General features: G+C 52.4%; 3 protein-coding genes across 8 annotated transcripts in view; 1 reads left to right on the forward strand and 2 right to left on the reverse strand.

Moving 5' to 3' along the window:
• LOC127484203 (uncharacterized) overlaps window positions 1-1247 on the reverse strand; it is a 187356-nt gene extending 186109 nt beyond the window's left edge. Inside the window, exons 1-2 of the mRNA XM_089313623.1 lie at window positions 1001-1247; window positions 384-917 (exon numbers count right to left, since the gene is read on the reverse strand). Of these exons, the coding sequence (XP_089169749.1) occupies window positions 384-917; window positions 1001-1247 (781 nt within the window). The remainder of the gene's footprint in view (window positions 1-383; window positions 918-1000) is intronic.
• ADO (2-aminoethanethiol dioxygenase) lies at window positions 533-4752 on the forward strand. Its single transcript, XM_008270085.5, has one exon. It carries the CDS (start codon window positions 894-896, stop codon window positions 1704-1706), a length of 813 nt encoding a protein of 270 aa, XP_008268307.2. The 5' UTR covers window positions 533-893; the 3' UTR covers window positions 1707-4752.
• Window positions 4753-7364: 2612 nt separating this feature from the next.
• The window catches only part of EGR2 (early growth response 2), a 169499-nt gene continuing 159897 nt past the window's right edge, over window positions 7365-16966 (reverse strand). For 5 of the 6 annotated variants that reach the window (XM_089314087.1, XM_089314086.1, XM_089314088.1 and 2 more), the window contains 3 exons: window positions 13925-14031; window positions 11215-11323; window positions 7365-9824 (listed from right to left, as the gene is read on the reverse strand). In XM_089314087.1, the coding sequence (XP_089170213.1) occupies window positions 8566-9824; window positions 11215-11323; window positions 13925-14031 (1475 nt within the window). In that variant the 3' untranslated portion in view covers window positions 7365-8565. Of the gene's footprint in view, window positions 9825-11214; window positions 11324-11423; window positions 11744-13924; window positions 14032-16966 lie in introns of those variants that run through there. The other variant, XM_008270083.5, reaches the window with a different exon arrangement.

Below are 16966 nucleotides of genomic sequence, written 5' to 3' on the forward strand. Positions count from 1 at the left end.
AACAACAGCTGGCCCCAGCTGTGCTGAGTAACTTGGCGGTCACCAGGGACCAACTCGACCCCCTCACCTCCTAAGAAACTTAGACAATTACGACAGCCCCGCCCTACAACCTCACTGGCAGACACCGCTGCCCAGACGGCTACAAGGAGCTAAGGCTGACGCCACAGCCTCCTTCCCAGGGACAAGGCCAAAGACAGGCGACCTTAGAGGGCTGACGAGGCCCGGGCGGCGCCAGAAGGTTAACGACCCTCTTGCCCTGTTTCTTGCAATAGCCAAGCGCCTCCGCTACTTCGCCGGACAGCTGCCGGAAGTGCGTTTACCGCGGCCTGCTGGGGATGCTGGGAGTTGTAGTCAAGGGGTTACTTCACGTGCCCTCAATTTACCTTTTTCCAAACAAGAAGACACTTTGTGACCGTGGAAAAGGTTGTTTTGTGTCCACAGGCCGAATATATCTCCCCTTTTCCAGTCGACTCCGCGAATTCTCTCGAAACTCAGGAGGAAGACCGGACTACAAGTCCCGGTAGGCTCTGCGGAGCCCCAAGCGCGCCCGGCCACTGTCGTAGGTGCGGGCCGCATGAATGGAGCACGGGGCGTAAGGCAAAGCCTGGCACCGTCCGCGCGGCGGGTACCTGCTCCCGGAGCGTGAGTGCGGGGAGTGGGCCGTGCGCGTGCGCGCTCGGAGCGGGCGCCAGGCGAGCGCGCCAGGCCGTTGCGGGCGAGAGGCTGCTGAGAGTAGCGGCGGCGGCGCTGGCGGAGCCGCGCGCCCGGCGGGCCGGTACTTGCGGGGCCTCCCGCCTCGCTCAGGGCTGCCGGCAGCCGTGGCGGCCGCCGGGGACCGCAAGGGGCGGAGGAAAGGAGGAGGCCGACCGCGGCACGCGGAGGAACAGCCGAGCATGCCCCGAGACAACATGGCCTCCCTGATCCAGCGGATCGCCCGCCAGGCGTGCCTCACCTTCCGGGGCAGCGGGGGCGGCCGCAGCGCTTCCGAGCGCGGCGCTGCGTCGGGCCCCGAGGCGCCGATGCCGCCGGGCTTCCCGGAGAACCTGAGCAAGCTGAAGAGCCTGTTGACCGAGGTCCGCGCCGAGGACCTGAACATCGCCCCGCGCAAGGCCACGTTGCAGCCGCTGCCGCCCAGCCTGCCGCCCGTCACCTACATGCACATCTATGAGACGGACGGCTTCAGCCTGGGCGTGTTCCTGCTCAAGAGCGGCACGTCCATCCCGCTGCACGACCACCCGGGCATGCATGGCATGCTCAAGGTGCTCTACGGCAAGGTGCGCATCAGCTGCATGGACAAGCTGGAGGCGAGCGGCGGGCAGCGGCCGCGGGCCCTGCCGCCCGAGCAGCAGTTCGAGCCGCCGTTGCAGGCCCGGGAGCGGGATGCCGTGCGGCCGGGCGTGCTCCGCTCGCGGGCCGAGTACACCGAGGCCAGCGGCCCCTGCCTGCTCACGCCGCACCGGGACAACCTGCACCAGATCGACGCTGTGGACGGGCCCGCCGCCTTCCTGGACATCCTAGCTCCGCCCTACGACCCGGACGACGGCCGGGACTGCCACTATTACCGGGTGCTGGAGCCCGTCAGGCCCAAGGAGGCCCCTGGCTCGGCCTGTGACCTGCCCCGAGAGGTGTGGCTCCTGGAGACCCCGCAGGCCGATGACTTCTGGTGCGAGGGAGAGCCCTATCCAGGTCCCAAGGTCTTCCCTTGAAGCCGCTGGCGCCCAGGAGCGGTGGGCCCAAAATGTCCTTTTCCCAGATTGCGGACTGGCCACCGCGACCCACCACAAGGGCTCTCTCGGTCCCCCACCCCCCAGGCTGGGCGTTGGATCTACTGGAATGAGCTGAAGCCACTTCCATGGAAGCACGAGCGACTGGACAGCAGCCACCGGGCACGGTTACTGGGGGGGCGGCGTGGGCGCGAGGCTAGGTTGTTTCCTGGGACTGCCACTGCCACCAGGGCTTGGGCTTGGGGGAGGAGGGAGGGACTCTCTGAAGCGCTTCCATCCTAAAGCCATAATGCAATGTTGGCCTCCTGTGCCCCATTCTATACGAGACACACTAAATAGTTTTCTCCTCTCTCCACTCCCCCCATCCTACCCAGTAAATAGGGGTTTTTTTCACTCCTGACGTACTCCTTACAGTTCTGACTTAACTGTGCACGACCCAGTGGTTTGAATTGTTCTGAGTTCAGGTCATTTGTTAAAAGCTCGGTTGGAAGACATGAGCTGCTTTTAAAGTGAGCTATCTTTCCCAATTAATTACTCGTGAGATTGGTATTTTTTTTCAGGGTTTGGGGATCATCCTTAATACATAACTATGCATGCAGAGGACAAGATTTCTTTGCTCCCCTTGCCTGCAAGCCACAGCCGGTTCACTCAGGCAGCATCCACTAAAAGATTCAGCACTTGCATCCCTGGGTGACAGATGGTCACTTAGACCTCTCTTCCCCCAGAGTCCCCTAGATCTGTGAGCTGAGCAGATTTGTTGCAGATTCACTTTTCATGCAAAGACTATAGTATTCTCAAGTGACTTTTTTGTTTTAAAGAAGTGATAGGGTAATTCTGTGTTTTCTAACCAGAAGATTCGGGGGGCTGGATCTGTTATGCTTCCACTGACTGAATGTAAAACACCCCTAGCCAGCTGTTGAATTCCATTTACCTTCGATATCTTCCTGTAAAAATAATTACTAGGTTTATGACTGTTTTACTTTTGCTCTCGGGGATGCTGATGTTCTGGGGAGCTGAGGGATCAAGCTGTGCTGCTGGCATTGTTAGCTCAACCCTGTGCCTCAACAGGGGAGAGCAATGGCTTGCTTCAGCTAATGTGGTTTTTGGTAGAAAGAGAGAAGGCACAGAAAATCAAGGCTGAAGAACTGAGAGCTAACTATACCACCAGCCATTCTAGGGCACCAGAACTTGGGATTAAACACTTCCCACTCCCACCTCTGGAAATGAACAGTCGTGCTGTGCTCTCTGTGACTCGTGTTTTGTCCTTTAATTGATTGAGCAGCTTTACTTGGTTTACAGATAATACTGACACCCTGTATTGCAGGCCATGGAGCACTGTTTCCCCCTTTTTACTATTTATAGGATTCCTTTTTTCACAAAACTTTTAATAAAAACAAACTGTAGAAATAAACACATTCAAGTCTGCCCATCTGTTGTGTAAGCCCTCTTGATTGACTTGCCCAGGTGGCAATAGAGTGCCACTATGTGTGATAAAGGGAGATTGGCTATTGCTGGTGCAGTGTTTGCTCTCCCGGCAGGGATACAGTTTGTGCCTTTGCCTCTTTGTGCACACCGGGTGGCAGAGACCCAGGGGGAAGGATTATTTTGTTCCCAGTTTTTAAAACAGTAAGAAGCAAATTCTTGATTTGTTGTTGTTGTTCAACACAGCATACCACTATGCTGTAAAACCTAACACAGGCATACTACCAAGCATTTCCTCCAGGGTTGCTAAGATTGTGTGGTTTTAAATGCCTTGGAGGCAATTTGAAGCAGCTCTTTATGCCACTCAGTTTGAAAGTAGACTCAAGATATGCAAATGATGGTTTTCTTAGAAAATTTCACAAAATAAGATGTGTTTATTTCTTTCATAACACAGTAAGAAATGTGTGTGGTTACCAATGGCATACTCACCTTTGAATTAAATTGTAGGAAAAAGTTGGTTGACTTGCAAAGATTGCTGATAATGATGTATATATTATAATATAACCTGGGATATTTGAAAGTGGCCGGCAAACACTCATCCTGGGGATAGGACACCAGGGAAGAATAAAGAGAAGAATTATGAAAGACTTCATTATGAAAATGTTTATGGAGTTCTCAATTACAAGCAATTTGGAAGGAAAAAACTAAGGTGCTTTTCAAGAGAGTAACTGAAATTGCTTGAGGCCAAAACAGCAATATATCTAGTTCGATTAGAACAGGGAAATGTTTGATTCATAAATTCTGAGTAAATTAATGGTGAAAACAGAATGTAACTTGTTCTAGGGAGCCGCTAAGGCAAGAATATGCTCATTGCAAAGACAAAATGCACAGAACACCTTGCACCTCTATGCATAAACTTAGTCATGACTGACTTCATGTGCTGCTATTGTATTTCCATATTGTCTTGCAATATAGATTCTATTTTAGCAAGTACTGTGGAATAAAAGACCTTCCCCTAGGAAAGACTAAATGAGCACAATGATATTAATCACTTAACTCCTCTGTTGAATAATAAATGCAATAATTCCTTCTCGTGATGAGAAATTGTATAAATACTTCTGAAGCTTTTAAATTTTCTAGGTATATCAATGCAGAATTGTATAGCTACCTACTACTTGTATGAGATTTTTACTAAATCTGATCTGAATGGATTGCGTTTACACCAACTGCTGTTTATTAATGAAAACGGTAGCCTGATTTTTCAGTACTATGTGTTTTTTCCATTGGAGTGGGTACTTTATTCCAAATTATTCCGATTCCTGTACTTTAACATTACTGCCCAACGAAGAAGCAGTGTATTTGACATGGGGCTCTGCCAGTTGCTGTTCAACTCCAACCCGAGGGCAGTGCTACTCCTATAACTGTGCAGGTCTAAATTTTACATACAGAAACTGACCACTGATTGCTTCCATTGATATGAGGTATCTGCTGTCAAAGAAGGAAATCATTTGTTAAGCCCTTATGAATCTCTGAGTATTCAGATTCGGGAATGTTAAAATCAGTGTAACACTATTGGAAAATAAAGGCATGCTTAAAGTTGTTTAGAGATAAAGCTTATTATTGCAAAATGGAAAAGTTCAGTACTACCTGTTATGATCTCTACATTTTGGTTACTGTTAAATGTTCAGTCTATACTGTAAGATTATGCCATACTAAAAAGTGGTGATTTCTAAGTTCCACATAGTTACAGAAACAAAGTTAGTAGTTTTCTTGAGAGTGAGCTTTGGAACAGTGTGACTGAAAACACTTCTAAAATACTTAGTGTCTGATTATACTCTTCTGTTGTAACTGAAAAAAAAAATTGTATTTAACTTAAAGGAAATAAGTTAGTAGTTTTCTTGAGAGTGAGCTTTGGAACAGTGTGACTGAAAACACTTCTAAAATACTTAATGTCTGATTATACTCTTCTGTTGTAACTGAAAAAAAAATTGTATTTAACTTAAAGGAAATAAGCTAATACAAGAAAACAAAAATGCTTTGCTCCTAGAAGAAAAGAATCTTGGGATTTAAATATTTTCTTTCCTTGTTGGTTTTTCCTTTTCCCATGGTATTTCTTAATTCTGGTTTAGGCTGGCAGCATTATAATGTTGATACCAATCATTCCCACAAAAAAAATTTTTTATTGAGCTGTTAAATTGTCAGTGAAGCTATTTGTAATATATACAAAACAATTTGCCTTAATCTCTATCATTTAGGATATTGAAATGAAATAACCTGGTTTATGAACTCTTGAAAACCTTACTTAGGTTTAATTGACCTGTTTTAATATGAATTGAACCATCCCCAAAGCATTATGAATCTTAAGGAATTACTGCCTAGAAGTTCTTTTTTAATAAAATTACAGTACCAATGAAACATCAATAACATTATCCTGAAAAGCAGACATCGGGGAGCAAAAGGAGCACACTTAACTTCCTACGACTTTTTCTTGAATAAAGTAAGAAATGAGAGGCCTATAAGAAGTGTCCTGAATGTTTTAAGTAGACAGCAAAATCTGATTAAAGAGTAGAAGCCACGTGGTTGGCTCTGCGAAAACAATGAGGTGAGGTGTTCCTGATGGTGTACTGCTTACCTCACCAAGCCCACATTAAGGTGAAAGTGATTACGTAACCAATTTGGCTGTCATCAAAATGTCTTCTGTCTTAAATGACATTTATAAAGTGGTGGTTTAGGTTATCTTGATTGAGATGCTCTAAAAATTCCCTGAGATGAGTACATGTATCTTCTAAAACTTGGGTATACTGTATTTTTACAATGAAATCTTAGTGAGGGATGTGTTTTGTTAAAAACATGATTAAAATGTGGCATTGTTGTGTACTTACCAGAATTGGACAGGCAAGGAGGATAACATGCTGACAAAGCTGGGGAAAATGAATCTAATGGAAAAACAGCAGTCACTAGAAAACTGACACTGAAGTTTTGAAAATCTCCGTTAGTCATAGAAAGAGGTATTCAACATCCTTGAACCAGGGATAGAGGGGATCTAGAAGAAAAGGGCTAATTCCTCCACAAGTTGGGTTTCAAATTCTGCTGGTAGGGGCAAGGGTGATTTCCAGGAATAGCCATGACCATCAGCTCTTCTGAAATACCAGTCACCAATCAGCCAGGTCTGAGGGAGCCATCACAGCAGCGAAGGACAGAGAGAAAGGGATTTTCAGGTGCAGCTCAACTGTGGGTGCTCCAGCATGGCTATGTCTGTGTAGGGAACCAGAACCAGGAGCCTTGGATGACTTTAAATGACATTTAGACCCAGATTGGAAACACGACTTCACAAAGACATGATCTGTTTGCTGGATAAATTGAGTATTTTTGGTGGAATTTAAACTCATTACAGAAGTCAATCAGTAAATGAACCCCACCGTGTATTCTTTTGCCAGTGATTATCCGGTACCATAGGACCCTATTTACCTATCTAACTGGGATTTTCTTTCATATTTTCTTAAGGCTGGTGTAGTCCTATCTTAACCAATGAGCTTGAGAGTCACTTCTAAACTCAATAAACCAGATGAATGATTCTTCCGAAGAAGGGGGACCAGTTGGGAAGGGAAGGTTGGAAAGAAATGAGTCCTGGGGTAATTCCTTTGGCAGCCCATCGATGCTGTCATCAGCAGTGTCAGGGCATTTTTGATCTGAAGAGACGATAGCACTTTGCAAAAAAGTTTTTCTGCGGTCGTGAGACTAATCCTGGAACCTGAAAGTCATTTCCAGCTTGACCACACCAGCCCTCTTTCCACAAAGCCACATCTCGTCTGAGTTCCAGGCCCTGGTCAGGGTTCTGAAAGCAGTTACAAATATGTCGTCTCCGAGTGGGCACTTGTTTGTAAGTATTTATTTTCCGGAGCCCACTCAGGAGCGTAGAGTAGTTATAGGCTGTTATAGAGGACGGAACAATGAGTCAACAACGCCTCCCCACTTTAACACTAATGCACGGAGGGGAAATCCCCGAAACACTAGTGTTTGATTATGAATGGAGATTGCTTTGGAGTGAGAGGGTTGGTGTCCACAGGCCAGCAAAGAAAACTTGGAGGTCCTGGTTTGGTCAAAGCATCTTAACCCCCTGGTGGTTAATGCTTTGTTATTTTTTTTTTAAGCAGTTCCACAGGTGTGACTTTAACTCCCACCTAGCACCTATTGCATCAATGATTTCTGCAGCAAAAATATTGTTGAAAACTATTTATTTACATTATAGTCATAAACCATCCATTATCTGAACTTCAGTTAGTGGTTCTGTGTTAGAATAGATCATTTATTTTGTTCCACAACTATTAAGAGCTAATAACCAAACAAAGCAGCTCCAGTAACATTATATACATTCTTATCTGAAATTTGACTACAAAGGTAACACTTTTAAGTCACAAAACAGAGCATACAAAAATATACTTTCTAAAAAAAATTACAAATATTAATAGGCAGAAATATACAGCCATACTAAACCCAGGGAGTGATTTTTTTTCCATAGTAAGGCAACCCATTTACATGCAGACACTGTAACATTGTCTACATCACACAAGGCACCAAGGACACTTCCAACACAATTGCATGCATCGTAGTTTAAGAGAATATATGTACATCCCCCTTTAAATAAGTTAACCTCTGACTCATTTCAAGAGATCATAAATGCTTTACAATTTTTTCCCAAAGGTTCAGAACTTGGAGAACAGTGCACATCAAAAATACACAAAATCTAGTGGATATACACTGAAAAAATAGTCTGTACGTTTCTCAACTCAAAAAGGAGCAGATATTGCTATGTCCCTCCCATCACATTGCACTTCTGTTCTCTGAGTTTATAATACATATTGCTTCAGGGTTGAGACGACTAGGTAAGCTTTGACTCACTGTTCTTGGACCACAGAAATGTGGCATAAAGGCCATGCTTCACTCACTGTACAGCGTCCCCCAAATCAGTCCCGAGCCATAAAGTGCACATCAGCTTTGCTTGTCTTTGCCGTCCCCACTTGACGGGATCGGCATCTCCCAACCTATTGTAGAGAAAGTCTCACATCAGCTCTGACAGCCAGGGTCAAAAACCAGTAATGGGTCAAAAGCAGGGGAAGATAAGAAGCAAAACCTGGTCAAGCAATCTCCTAAAGCAGGGCCGGACCTCAGCCCTCTAGGCCGGCACCCCCACACCCAGCCTCCCCACTGCCTCCAGCTGATGGTCAACCGGAGAGACTAAAATGGGTTACAGCTCAGGAGAGACCTGCTTCTAAGTGGAGAAAGGAGGTGCTGGGCGCCACCAAGGCCATCCGCCCAAGGAGGGGAGGAAGGGCAGGTGAGCGGGGTAGTGTTTGTCATGGGGCTTGGGTGGAGGCAGGGGCTCGGGTTTGAAGTAGCAGGTGTCAGACTGAGTCTCATCTCAAGGTGTCCGGGTCCTAGAGGAGCAAGGGGCTAGCGGCCCTCCGCCGATAGTGCTGCTGTTGCTGCCGCACAGGGCAGCCCCGGCCTGCGTGCCCCCGGCGCAGGGGGCCGCGGAGGGGGCCGGCACCGAGGACGAGGGCGCACTGCTTTTCCGCTCCTTCTGTCTCAGGTGGATCTTGGTGTGGCGCTTCCTCTCGTCACTCCGGGCAAACTTGCGGCCGCAGTAGTCACAGGCGAAGGGCTTCTCGCCAGTGTGCGTGCGGATGTGAGTGGTGAGGTGGTCACTGCGGCTGAAGTTGCGCATGCAAATCCGGCACTGGAAGGGCTTGTGGCCCGTGTGGATGCGGATGTGCCGCGTGAGCTCGTCGGAGCGTGAGAACCGCCGGTCGCAGCCTTCTGCCGGGCACGGGTATGGCCTCTCGTGCACTGGGGTCTTGCTAGGTCTGTTGGGGTACTTGCGAGGCCTCAGAATGGGCCGCAGCGGCAGGTGGTGAGGGTTATAGGCGGCCGCAGCGGCGGCTGCTGCCGAGCTGCTGCCTGGCAGCCGGGGTCCTTCGTTGCCTCCACCGGCCCCTGGTCCTGTGACCCCGGCACTGGGGCCCCCCAGGGTAAAGTTACGAATGGTAGAGAGTGGAGTGAGTGGAGGGGGGACTCTCAGGGAGTCCAGGGGGCAGGGAAAGGGCTTCCGGTCTGGGCCAGCGGTGCCATGGAGGTCCCTCTGGCACTGAGGCGGGAAAAATCCAGGATAGTCTGGGATCATAGGGAAGAGACTGGGGTCCGTGGCCGGCTTGGGGGACGGGTAAGAAGGAGGCGGTGGGTAGGCCAGAGAGGAGGAGGTGGAGGTGGTGGCTGCCGACAGGAACGCAGAGGGGTCCTGGTACAGGTCTCCTGCACAGCCAGAGTACGGTGGCGGCGGCGGTGGTGGCGGCGAGTAGAGGTGGTCCAGGTCAGGCTGTGTCTGCGACATGGTGCACACACCCAGGGGTCCTGTGGCCAGTGGGTTGGGAGAGGCAGAGGTGACGCTGGACGAAGCTGTGGTTGAAGCTGGGGAAGTGACCCCTTGCAGAATGCCTGCGCTCACTATATTGATGATGCCTTCTGGGTAGCAGCTGGCACCAGGGTATTGGGGGTCAATGGAGAACTTGCCCATGTAAGTAAAGGTCTGGTTTCTGGGCGCGGAGACCGGAGCAAAGCTGCTGGGATATGGGAGATCCAAAGACCTCTTCTCTCCTGTCATGTCAATGTTGATCATGCCATCTGGGAAGGGAAAAGGCAGAGTGGAGGTGGAGAATGAGCGTGCAGCCAAGACTCCCGTCTCACCCGCTCTGGCATGGTCCCTTCCCCAGGCTCAAGACCTCAACTCTGCAGTGAGGGAGCAAAGCCCAACAGGTAGGGGATGTGGAGACCTAGCGATGGTAAGAGGCTAGCCCAGAATCCCACTATGGCGACCAGGGACAGTCAAAGACTCACCAACTACCTCCAGGAAAGCGGGATGAGCTCCGCTGAGCCCCTCCAAACAGCCATCTGTGGCTCTAATCCTCAGTAACAACACCCAATAATAGCAACAACAATATTAAAAACTCCCCATCTGCCTGGGACTTCTCTCCCTCTCCTCTACTGGGGAAACTCATGACTAGTATGCAGGTGGGGGTGGGGTGACAGGACAGACAACCCCACGCACCGACCCAGAAGTGCCAGCCACAGAGTGGAGCCCGAGAAGGGGGTCGGTGATTTCCTGGCTGTCCCCCACCCCCATTCCTGGTGCCTTCTCTCCCTTCCTCTCCCGCTGCGCTCCAGCGGAAGGCTGCCAGAGAGGATGCCGGAGCTGCGGAGGGAAGGAGTTTGTAGGTTTGCCTTCCCTCCCAACCTTCTCAGCTTTGCCCAACACCTGCGCGTCCCCGCCCGGGCCCAAGGCCAGTGGCCCTGCTTCGAGGAAGGCGCGGGGGCCGCGGGAGACGACTTCCCACGGCATCGCCAAGGAAACCAGCGTCGCCGGTGCCCCCGCGGGCCTCCCTCTGCAGTCCGGGGGCTGCTTCCCGTGGCTGCTCGTCCTCCTGCAACACCTCCAGCCGGGGCCCCCCCCCGCCTCGCAAACCCCTCCACTTCCCGGGCGGCTCACAGGTGGGGGCGCGCCTCTAAGCCGCAGGAGGAGCGCGCTCTGAGATTCTCCCCAGGTTGCCTCTGCCCAGGGCGGGAGCCAGGCACGCTCTCCTCTGGCGGCGCATCTCCGCCGCTCGGCTCTCCAGACGCGCATCTCTCCCCTGGAGCCCCGAACTTTACCGTCACTTTGTCCCTACCCAGCGAGAGGAGAGGCCGAAATACAGCCGGCCGGAAGAGCCGGAAGCCCGTAGGGGCGCTTCTTCTACCCCATCCCAGTGTCCGCCCCTGGGTTTGGCGCGCCGAGGCGCACACACGCGAGTTCGCTGGCCACCTGGCGCATCTGCCCGCGCGCCCAGCTCCAGCGCACTGGTCCCTGGCTCCCGCGGGCTCCTTCTGCACCCCATTTCCACTCTTCAAAGCCAGTGCAGTCCCCACCGTCCACTTCAAGCCACGACCCTACCCTCCGAGTCCCGCACAACCACCGAACCCCACCCACCACCTCCAAGCCGCGCGGGTCCCAGTTTGCCAAGAGCACACGCTTGCTTACCTCCGGCAACTCCGTTCATCTGATCAAAGGGGCCTCCCAGCTCGGCATTGGGGAAGATGGTCACCGACGTGGCGGCGAGGTCCTCCACCGGGTAAATGCTGTCAGACAGCTGGTGCACAAAACCACTGAGAGTTACTGGGATTTTGTCTATGGCCTTGGCGGTCATCATTTGCTCCTCGCACAACCTGGAGACCCAACGCCCTCGCTACCTGGAGTGTCAGAGAAGCCGTTTTGGAGGGAGGTTGAACTGAGCCTGGGCTGGTATCTCCTTTTGCACTCCACACTTGGAAACAGCCACCCCCCAAAAAAAATCCAACAAAAATCAAACTAGCAAACAAGTTGCTGCTTTTTTTTTTTAAGAAAAAAAAAAAACACGGCTATTCGCCACGGACTCCTGTGTTCCGGCCGCTGGAAAGCCAGGAGTTGCTGATGTAGTGTTATTATAACAGTCAGTGTGTCCCCTCGCCGAGCTATTAATCAATTGCTGCTCTCAGTTAGACGGAAAAGTGTTGCTCTAAGTATTTAAGGGCAGGGCTTCAATGCCCGTGACGTCACTGCCCATATATGGACTGAGGAACAGGGCTGGGCCAGGCGGCTTTTGCCGTCACATGGTCAATTTGCATACGGGCTCGGCTCCGCGGGCTCCTCTGGGCTCGCGACTCCCCAGCTCGCAGCCCTCTCGGGGGTCCCACGCGGGGGTCCAGGGCGCGCGGCCGGAGTCGCAGCCCCGGCCCCGGGCGCCGGGCTGGGTGGGGGAGGGGGCGTGCTGCGGAGCCCACCTTGGCCCCTGCTCAACAGGAGAGAAGGTGGAGGCTGCGGCTCAGCCTCCCAAGGCGGGGAGGAATTCCGGTTGTCCCGGACTTTCCAAAAAAGGCGAAGATCCGGTGCCGGCGGCCCCGCCTCCCCAGCCCTTGTTTGGGAGCCATTCCGGAAAATTAAACTTCGGAAAGAAACCGAGCGGAGCCGAGACACTACAGTCAAACCCCTACTCACTTTCTTGGCAGCTCAAAACCGCAAGCAAAAGGAGGCAGCGAAAAAAAAAAAAGCTAGATGTATTCACGGAAGCTGACTGCTTTTTTCTGAATTACTGGGTGGAAAGAAATGGCTGGTGATAAGAGTGAATGCGGTATTGCTTTTTTGGAAAGTCTGTTCTATTTATACAGGAGCGAAAACGGAACAGGTTTGGGTTGTTTGTTTGTTTAAGTATTTTGGGCACCTTGGGGTGGGGGGGTAGACCCTAGGAGGAACAGAGTTAACTGTAGGGAGCTTCGAGAGAAATCCTCAACCGGAGGCACCCCCCTTCCTCTGCCTGCGCGCTGCCCGCCCCCTGCCCCAGCTGCTACGCGGAGCGGGCGCCCTTCCCGGCGCGTCTGGGCGGTCGGCGGCGTGGGGGCGGCCAGATGGAGACTTGGACACTCACCCTTCCCCGCCACACACACACACACACACTCGCCCCACTTCCGCTACACACACTCCCGCCCCCGCGGCCCTCTCCACACACCCACTCGCACACCTTACGCTACACACCTCCCTGTTGACAGCACGCCCGAGTGCCAGCCTAGCCGACGCGCCACCGAGGCAGCCCAGCCCGCCCGTGCGGGCAAGCCGCGCTAGATGCCCTGCGAAGACCCTATCCTCACCCTCACAATGCTGTCCCAGCAGCCATACAACCTCCCGACCCCTGAGAGCCCCCAGCCCGTGGCGGGTGCACCCTAACCGTGAAGGAGCCCTACTCCAGAACGCACACAGAGAACACACACAGGGAGGAGTTTTCGCCCTCGCCAAGAGCCATCTCGGGGAGCCCGAGTGATACTCCGAGGTCCAGAGTGACAGCAAAGAGCGTAACTAAACCTCGGTTTGGAGCTGCCATCACCCCACATGTGTTTCCCTTTGTGAATCAAAAAAACAAATAGACCCGACTCCTGTAGGAGCCTCTTTGGTCGTTCCGAAAGTAATTTTTAAAAACTTTTCAGAGGCTCAGGTAGCGGCGGGATGTGACTCGCTGGACGCCACAGTTCCCACCTCCCAGGACACCCCAACTCGCACCCTGAGCGCGCCGACTCTGTTCTGGGGCTCCACGGAAGGCTGGCCCCGGGTCCCCGAGCCCAGCACGCCGCCGCCTGCCTGGCCCGTGGTCCTCTGTGCGGGCTGCGATCTGCTCCCGCCCTTTCCCGCTCCAGAGTGGTGGAGGTCGGGCAAGGGGTGCGGGCTCAGCCTCGCAGGTCCGCCTCGTCCCTTTCCCGCCCCCGACCCTGAGCCGTCCCAGCCTCCAGGGGACCGGGGCGGGCAGGAGCCAGGGCGCCACGCCGTGGAGGGAGTGTGGCGCTGCAGGCGGCTCTCCCGCGGCTCACCTGCTGCGGCCGCAGCGCGCTGGCTCCCTCCTGGGCCCGCGCAAGATGTCCAGGGCCCGGGGATGGCTAGGAGCTGCTTCTGCCCCTCCACCTGAGCACCACTTCCACCCCTGCCTGCCTCAAAAGCGGGTCTCTGGCGGCAGATAGTCTCTAGGACCTCAAACCCCCAGAACAAATTTGGGAAAGTTTCCTGCTCGCGCTGCGCGCTCTTTTCCAATTGGGGATAAAAATAAAAGGTTAAAAAAAAGAAATTGCAGAAAGGTTAGTACCCTTGTAGGTGCTCCATCCTCAGCAGAAACGTACAAAGTCCTGTTTCTAAAAAGAAAGTAAGCAATAAGAAAAGAAAGCTGCGCTCTTACCACGTGCGCCAGCCCGCTCCGCCTGCGCTCCGGCCTGTCCCGCGGCCCCCACGCTGACCACGGGCAAGACGACGCCTCGGAGGGGAGCCCGACTCGCATCTCCAGCCCTGAGTCCGAAAGAAGGGGGGTTGAGGGGAGCCAAATTATGCAAATGTAGCGCCCGATGGTGGGGCTCGGGTTACGGCCCCGATCGGCCCCGGGGGTGAGGCACCCACCGGCGGCAAGCGCGGGCGCGGCGACTGCTCGAGCTTCGCTCCTCTCTGCGCACGTGGGCGGGCGGGCGGGCGAATCGCGGCGGCCGCCCCGCGGCGGGTGCTGCTGTCAACCCCGCCGGCGGCCGCAGCACGCCGCCCGGAGGGGGAGCTCCCGGTCGCCCGAGTGCCAAGCGAGCAGGGCGCAGAGGGCAGGACGCCGTCCGGGGGCGGCCCGGGCGAGAGGAAACTGCGCGGTCTGCGGCTGCCACCCTTCCCGGAGGAGGAGGAGGAGGAGGAGGAGGAGGACGATGGGGGTCGGAGGGAGGAGGAGGCCTCACCGAGGAGCCTTGAACGCAAATCAGAGTAAATGGGAGTGATGGACCCCTCTGGAAGTCCTCGGAGCTTTCCAACACTCACAGCTCCCGTCAGAGCTATGCCCGGTGGGGTGGGGGCAGGGGGCCGGTGCAGGCTGTGGGAGTGCCTGGGGCCAGTCGTGGGAGGCCTTTCCTGAGCCTCCGCTGGGCCAGGAGATACCGGGTCAGTAGATACTCCATGGAACTTCTTTTTTAAGAGCGTCTAAATACAAACCCCTAAATACGGAAAGCGCAGAGTGGAACAAAATCAAGGCGCATTCATAGCAAGTCAGCCACCCTGTGGATGTCCAGAAAGCTGAAGTGACTTGCCTAAAGTCACGCAGCTGGTGAGTGGTCGTGTCCCAACTTGCAACCAGGTCTTCTGAATCCCAGTACAGTACACTGGTTGATACTTCGTGCCCTCGGCAAAACCCAGTTCCGGCAAGCGAACAGGACTGAGGATTGGGAGCCTGGCTCAGCCCACTAAGGAAGAAACGGGTCACCTTCGCCAATTTCATCTCGTGTCTTTTGGCATCTCTGAGAAGAAAGCTGAGGTCAGGGCTTTCCAAGAGCAAGGGTGAAGGGGCTGTCGTGGACGTGACTCCGCAACATAGGAGAGCAACCAGGCGGGCACAGAGCCAGCGTACTAATAGACTCTGTCATAGGAGAAGCCCTTCCCACAGGATCCTTCTTGAAGGCAAGAAGAAGTGAGAGAAGAAAGAGGTAGGGACAAATAAAAAACTCCAGAGCTGTTTACTGAGGAAGAGAGGGGACTGGGGGTTAGCGGGGTGGGGAGTGAAGGTGGAAGGAATGAGAGTTGACAGCAAAGATGCACCGTGGTCCCCCTCTTTTTAAGCATTGGCGCTCTGATTTTGATCAGAAACTAAACAAATGATTGTCTTAAAAAAAGATTTATTTATTTGAAAGGCAGAGTTACAGAGAGGCAGAGAGAAACAGAGGTCTTCCATCCCCTGGTTCACTTCCCAGATAGCCACAACAGCTGGAGCTGAACTGATCCGAAGCCAGGAGCTGGGAGCTTCTTCCCAATCTCCCACACAGGTGCAGGGTCCCAAGGACTTGGGCCATCCTCTACTGCTTTCCCAGGCCATGTCAGAGAGCCGGATCGGAAGTGGAGCAGCCAGGACTTGAACCAGCACCCATATGGGATGCTGACCCTGCAGTAGGCAGATTTACGCACTACACCACAGTGCTGGACCCATGACTGCCTTTCTTTAAAGTAGAGTTCTCAAAATGCCTAAGTAAATGGGGTTCCCCCCAAAATATTGGGGTTATGAAAAGGGTGACAAATTTGATGTCAGATTCCAATTTGCTTTGACCAAATTCCTGACCCAGAAAGCAAAATAAGAAGGAAGCAAAGAAGTCTGTTAGTAGGTTTGCTTGCAGGGAGGGGATGAGGGTGTTGGGGAGAGGGTATGGGGTGGAATGAACAGGGGAGGCAGCCAGGGGGTCCCAGCAGTTAGCCAAAGTCCCTCTCTGAGTGGTTTTTGGATTTTGTCCCCCAGACTTGCAGGTCTCATTCACAATGTTGTGACAGAATCACAATCAATCAGGAGATATGTAGTAAACAACTAACATTTGCACTTTGATTTATTAAGAAACATTTTTGAACATCATTACAGGCTCTACCAAGTAATGTCCCTTTCATTCACTCCCATTCTAATACTGCTACTGGAATGGAAGAAAGGAGTGTCAACATTTCCCTTAACTGGGGTCACACATCAGAATGTGAATCCCTAACTCAAATGGCATAGGACATGTGCATCTCCGTGAAAATCGGGCCAACTGGCAATTCTGCCATTTGGTCATTTTTTCTTAAGAGTGCCCCTGTGTGCTGAGAAAACTGATAAATGATTTAGCATCTCACTACTAATCTCTTAATCCCAGGGGCTATAAAACAAGCCCCTGACTCTGTCTATCAAAGTAGTTATGAAGTCTGAGAAAAGCATTGCTTCCCATCAATCCAGTGTGCAACTGAAGACATGAGTCATTGGCACAAGTTATCTGGTCAGAAGGAGACAAGACCTATATGATCTTTTGCAGAAGCAACAGCAGTGGCCCAAGCAGCAGGTGCGTGGGTTCTCTTTAGATTTCTTGAGCATCTACTGTGTGTCCAGTGCTTGGCAGAGTCTGTGAATAGAGGATGCCTAAAGCCAGTGCTTGTTCCTGCCCCTGGAGCTTGTGTGGCACATCACACAAATACACAATTATAACGACAATGTTTGATCCCAAGAAAAGAAAAGTACAAGGGATCCAGTTGAGTTTGGGAGGTTGAGGGGGACTTCTGTAAGTAGACACCTGAAGGGTGTGCAGCGATGGGGAAAAGATCCGTGTGAAACAGCATTTCAGGAAGAAAGAACAGGTGCAGCAAGGCCCCAAGATGAGAGGAGGCTGAGTGTGTGTGCAGGATAAAGTCTACTGTGAGTGGAGACCCCCAGGTCACCTTCCATGCTAGTGCACCGGGCTGAGCTTTCTCA

Source organism: Oryctolagus cuniculus, chromosome 15 (assembly GCF_051225735.1).
Source record: "Oryctolagus cuniculus isolate XC-2025 breed Fujian yellow rabbit chromosome 15, ASM5122573v1, whole genome shotgun sequence".
Taxonomy (NCBI): Eukaryota; Metazoa; Chordata; class Mammalia; order Lagomorpha; family Leporidae; genus Oryctolagus; species Oryctolagus cuniculus.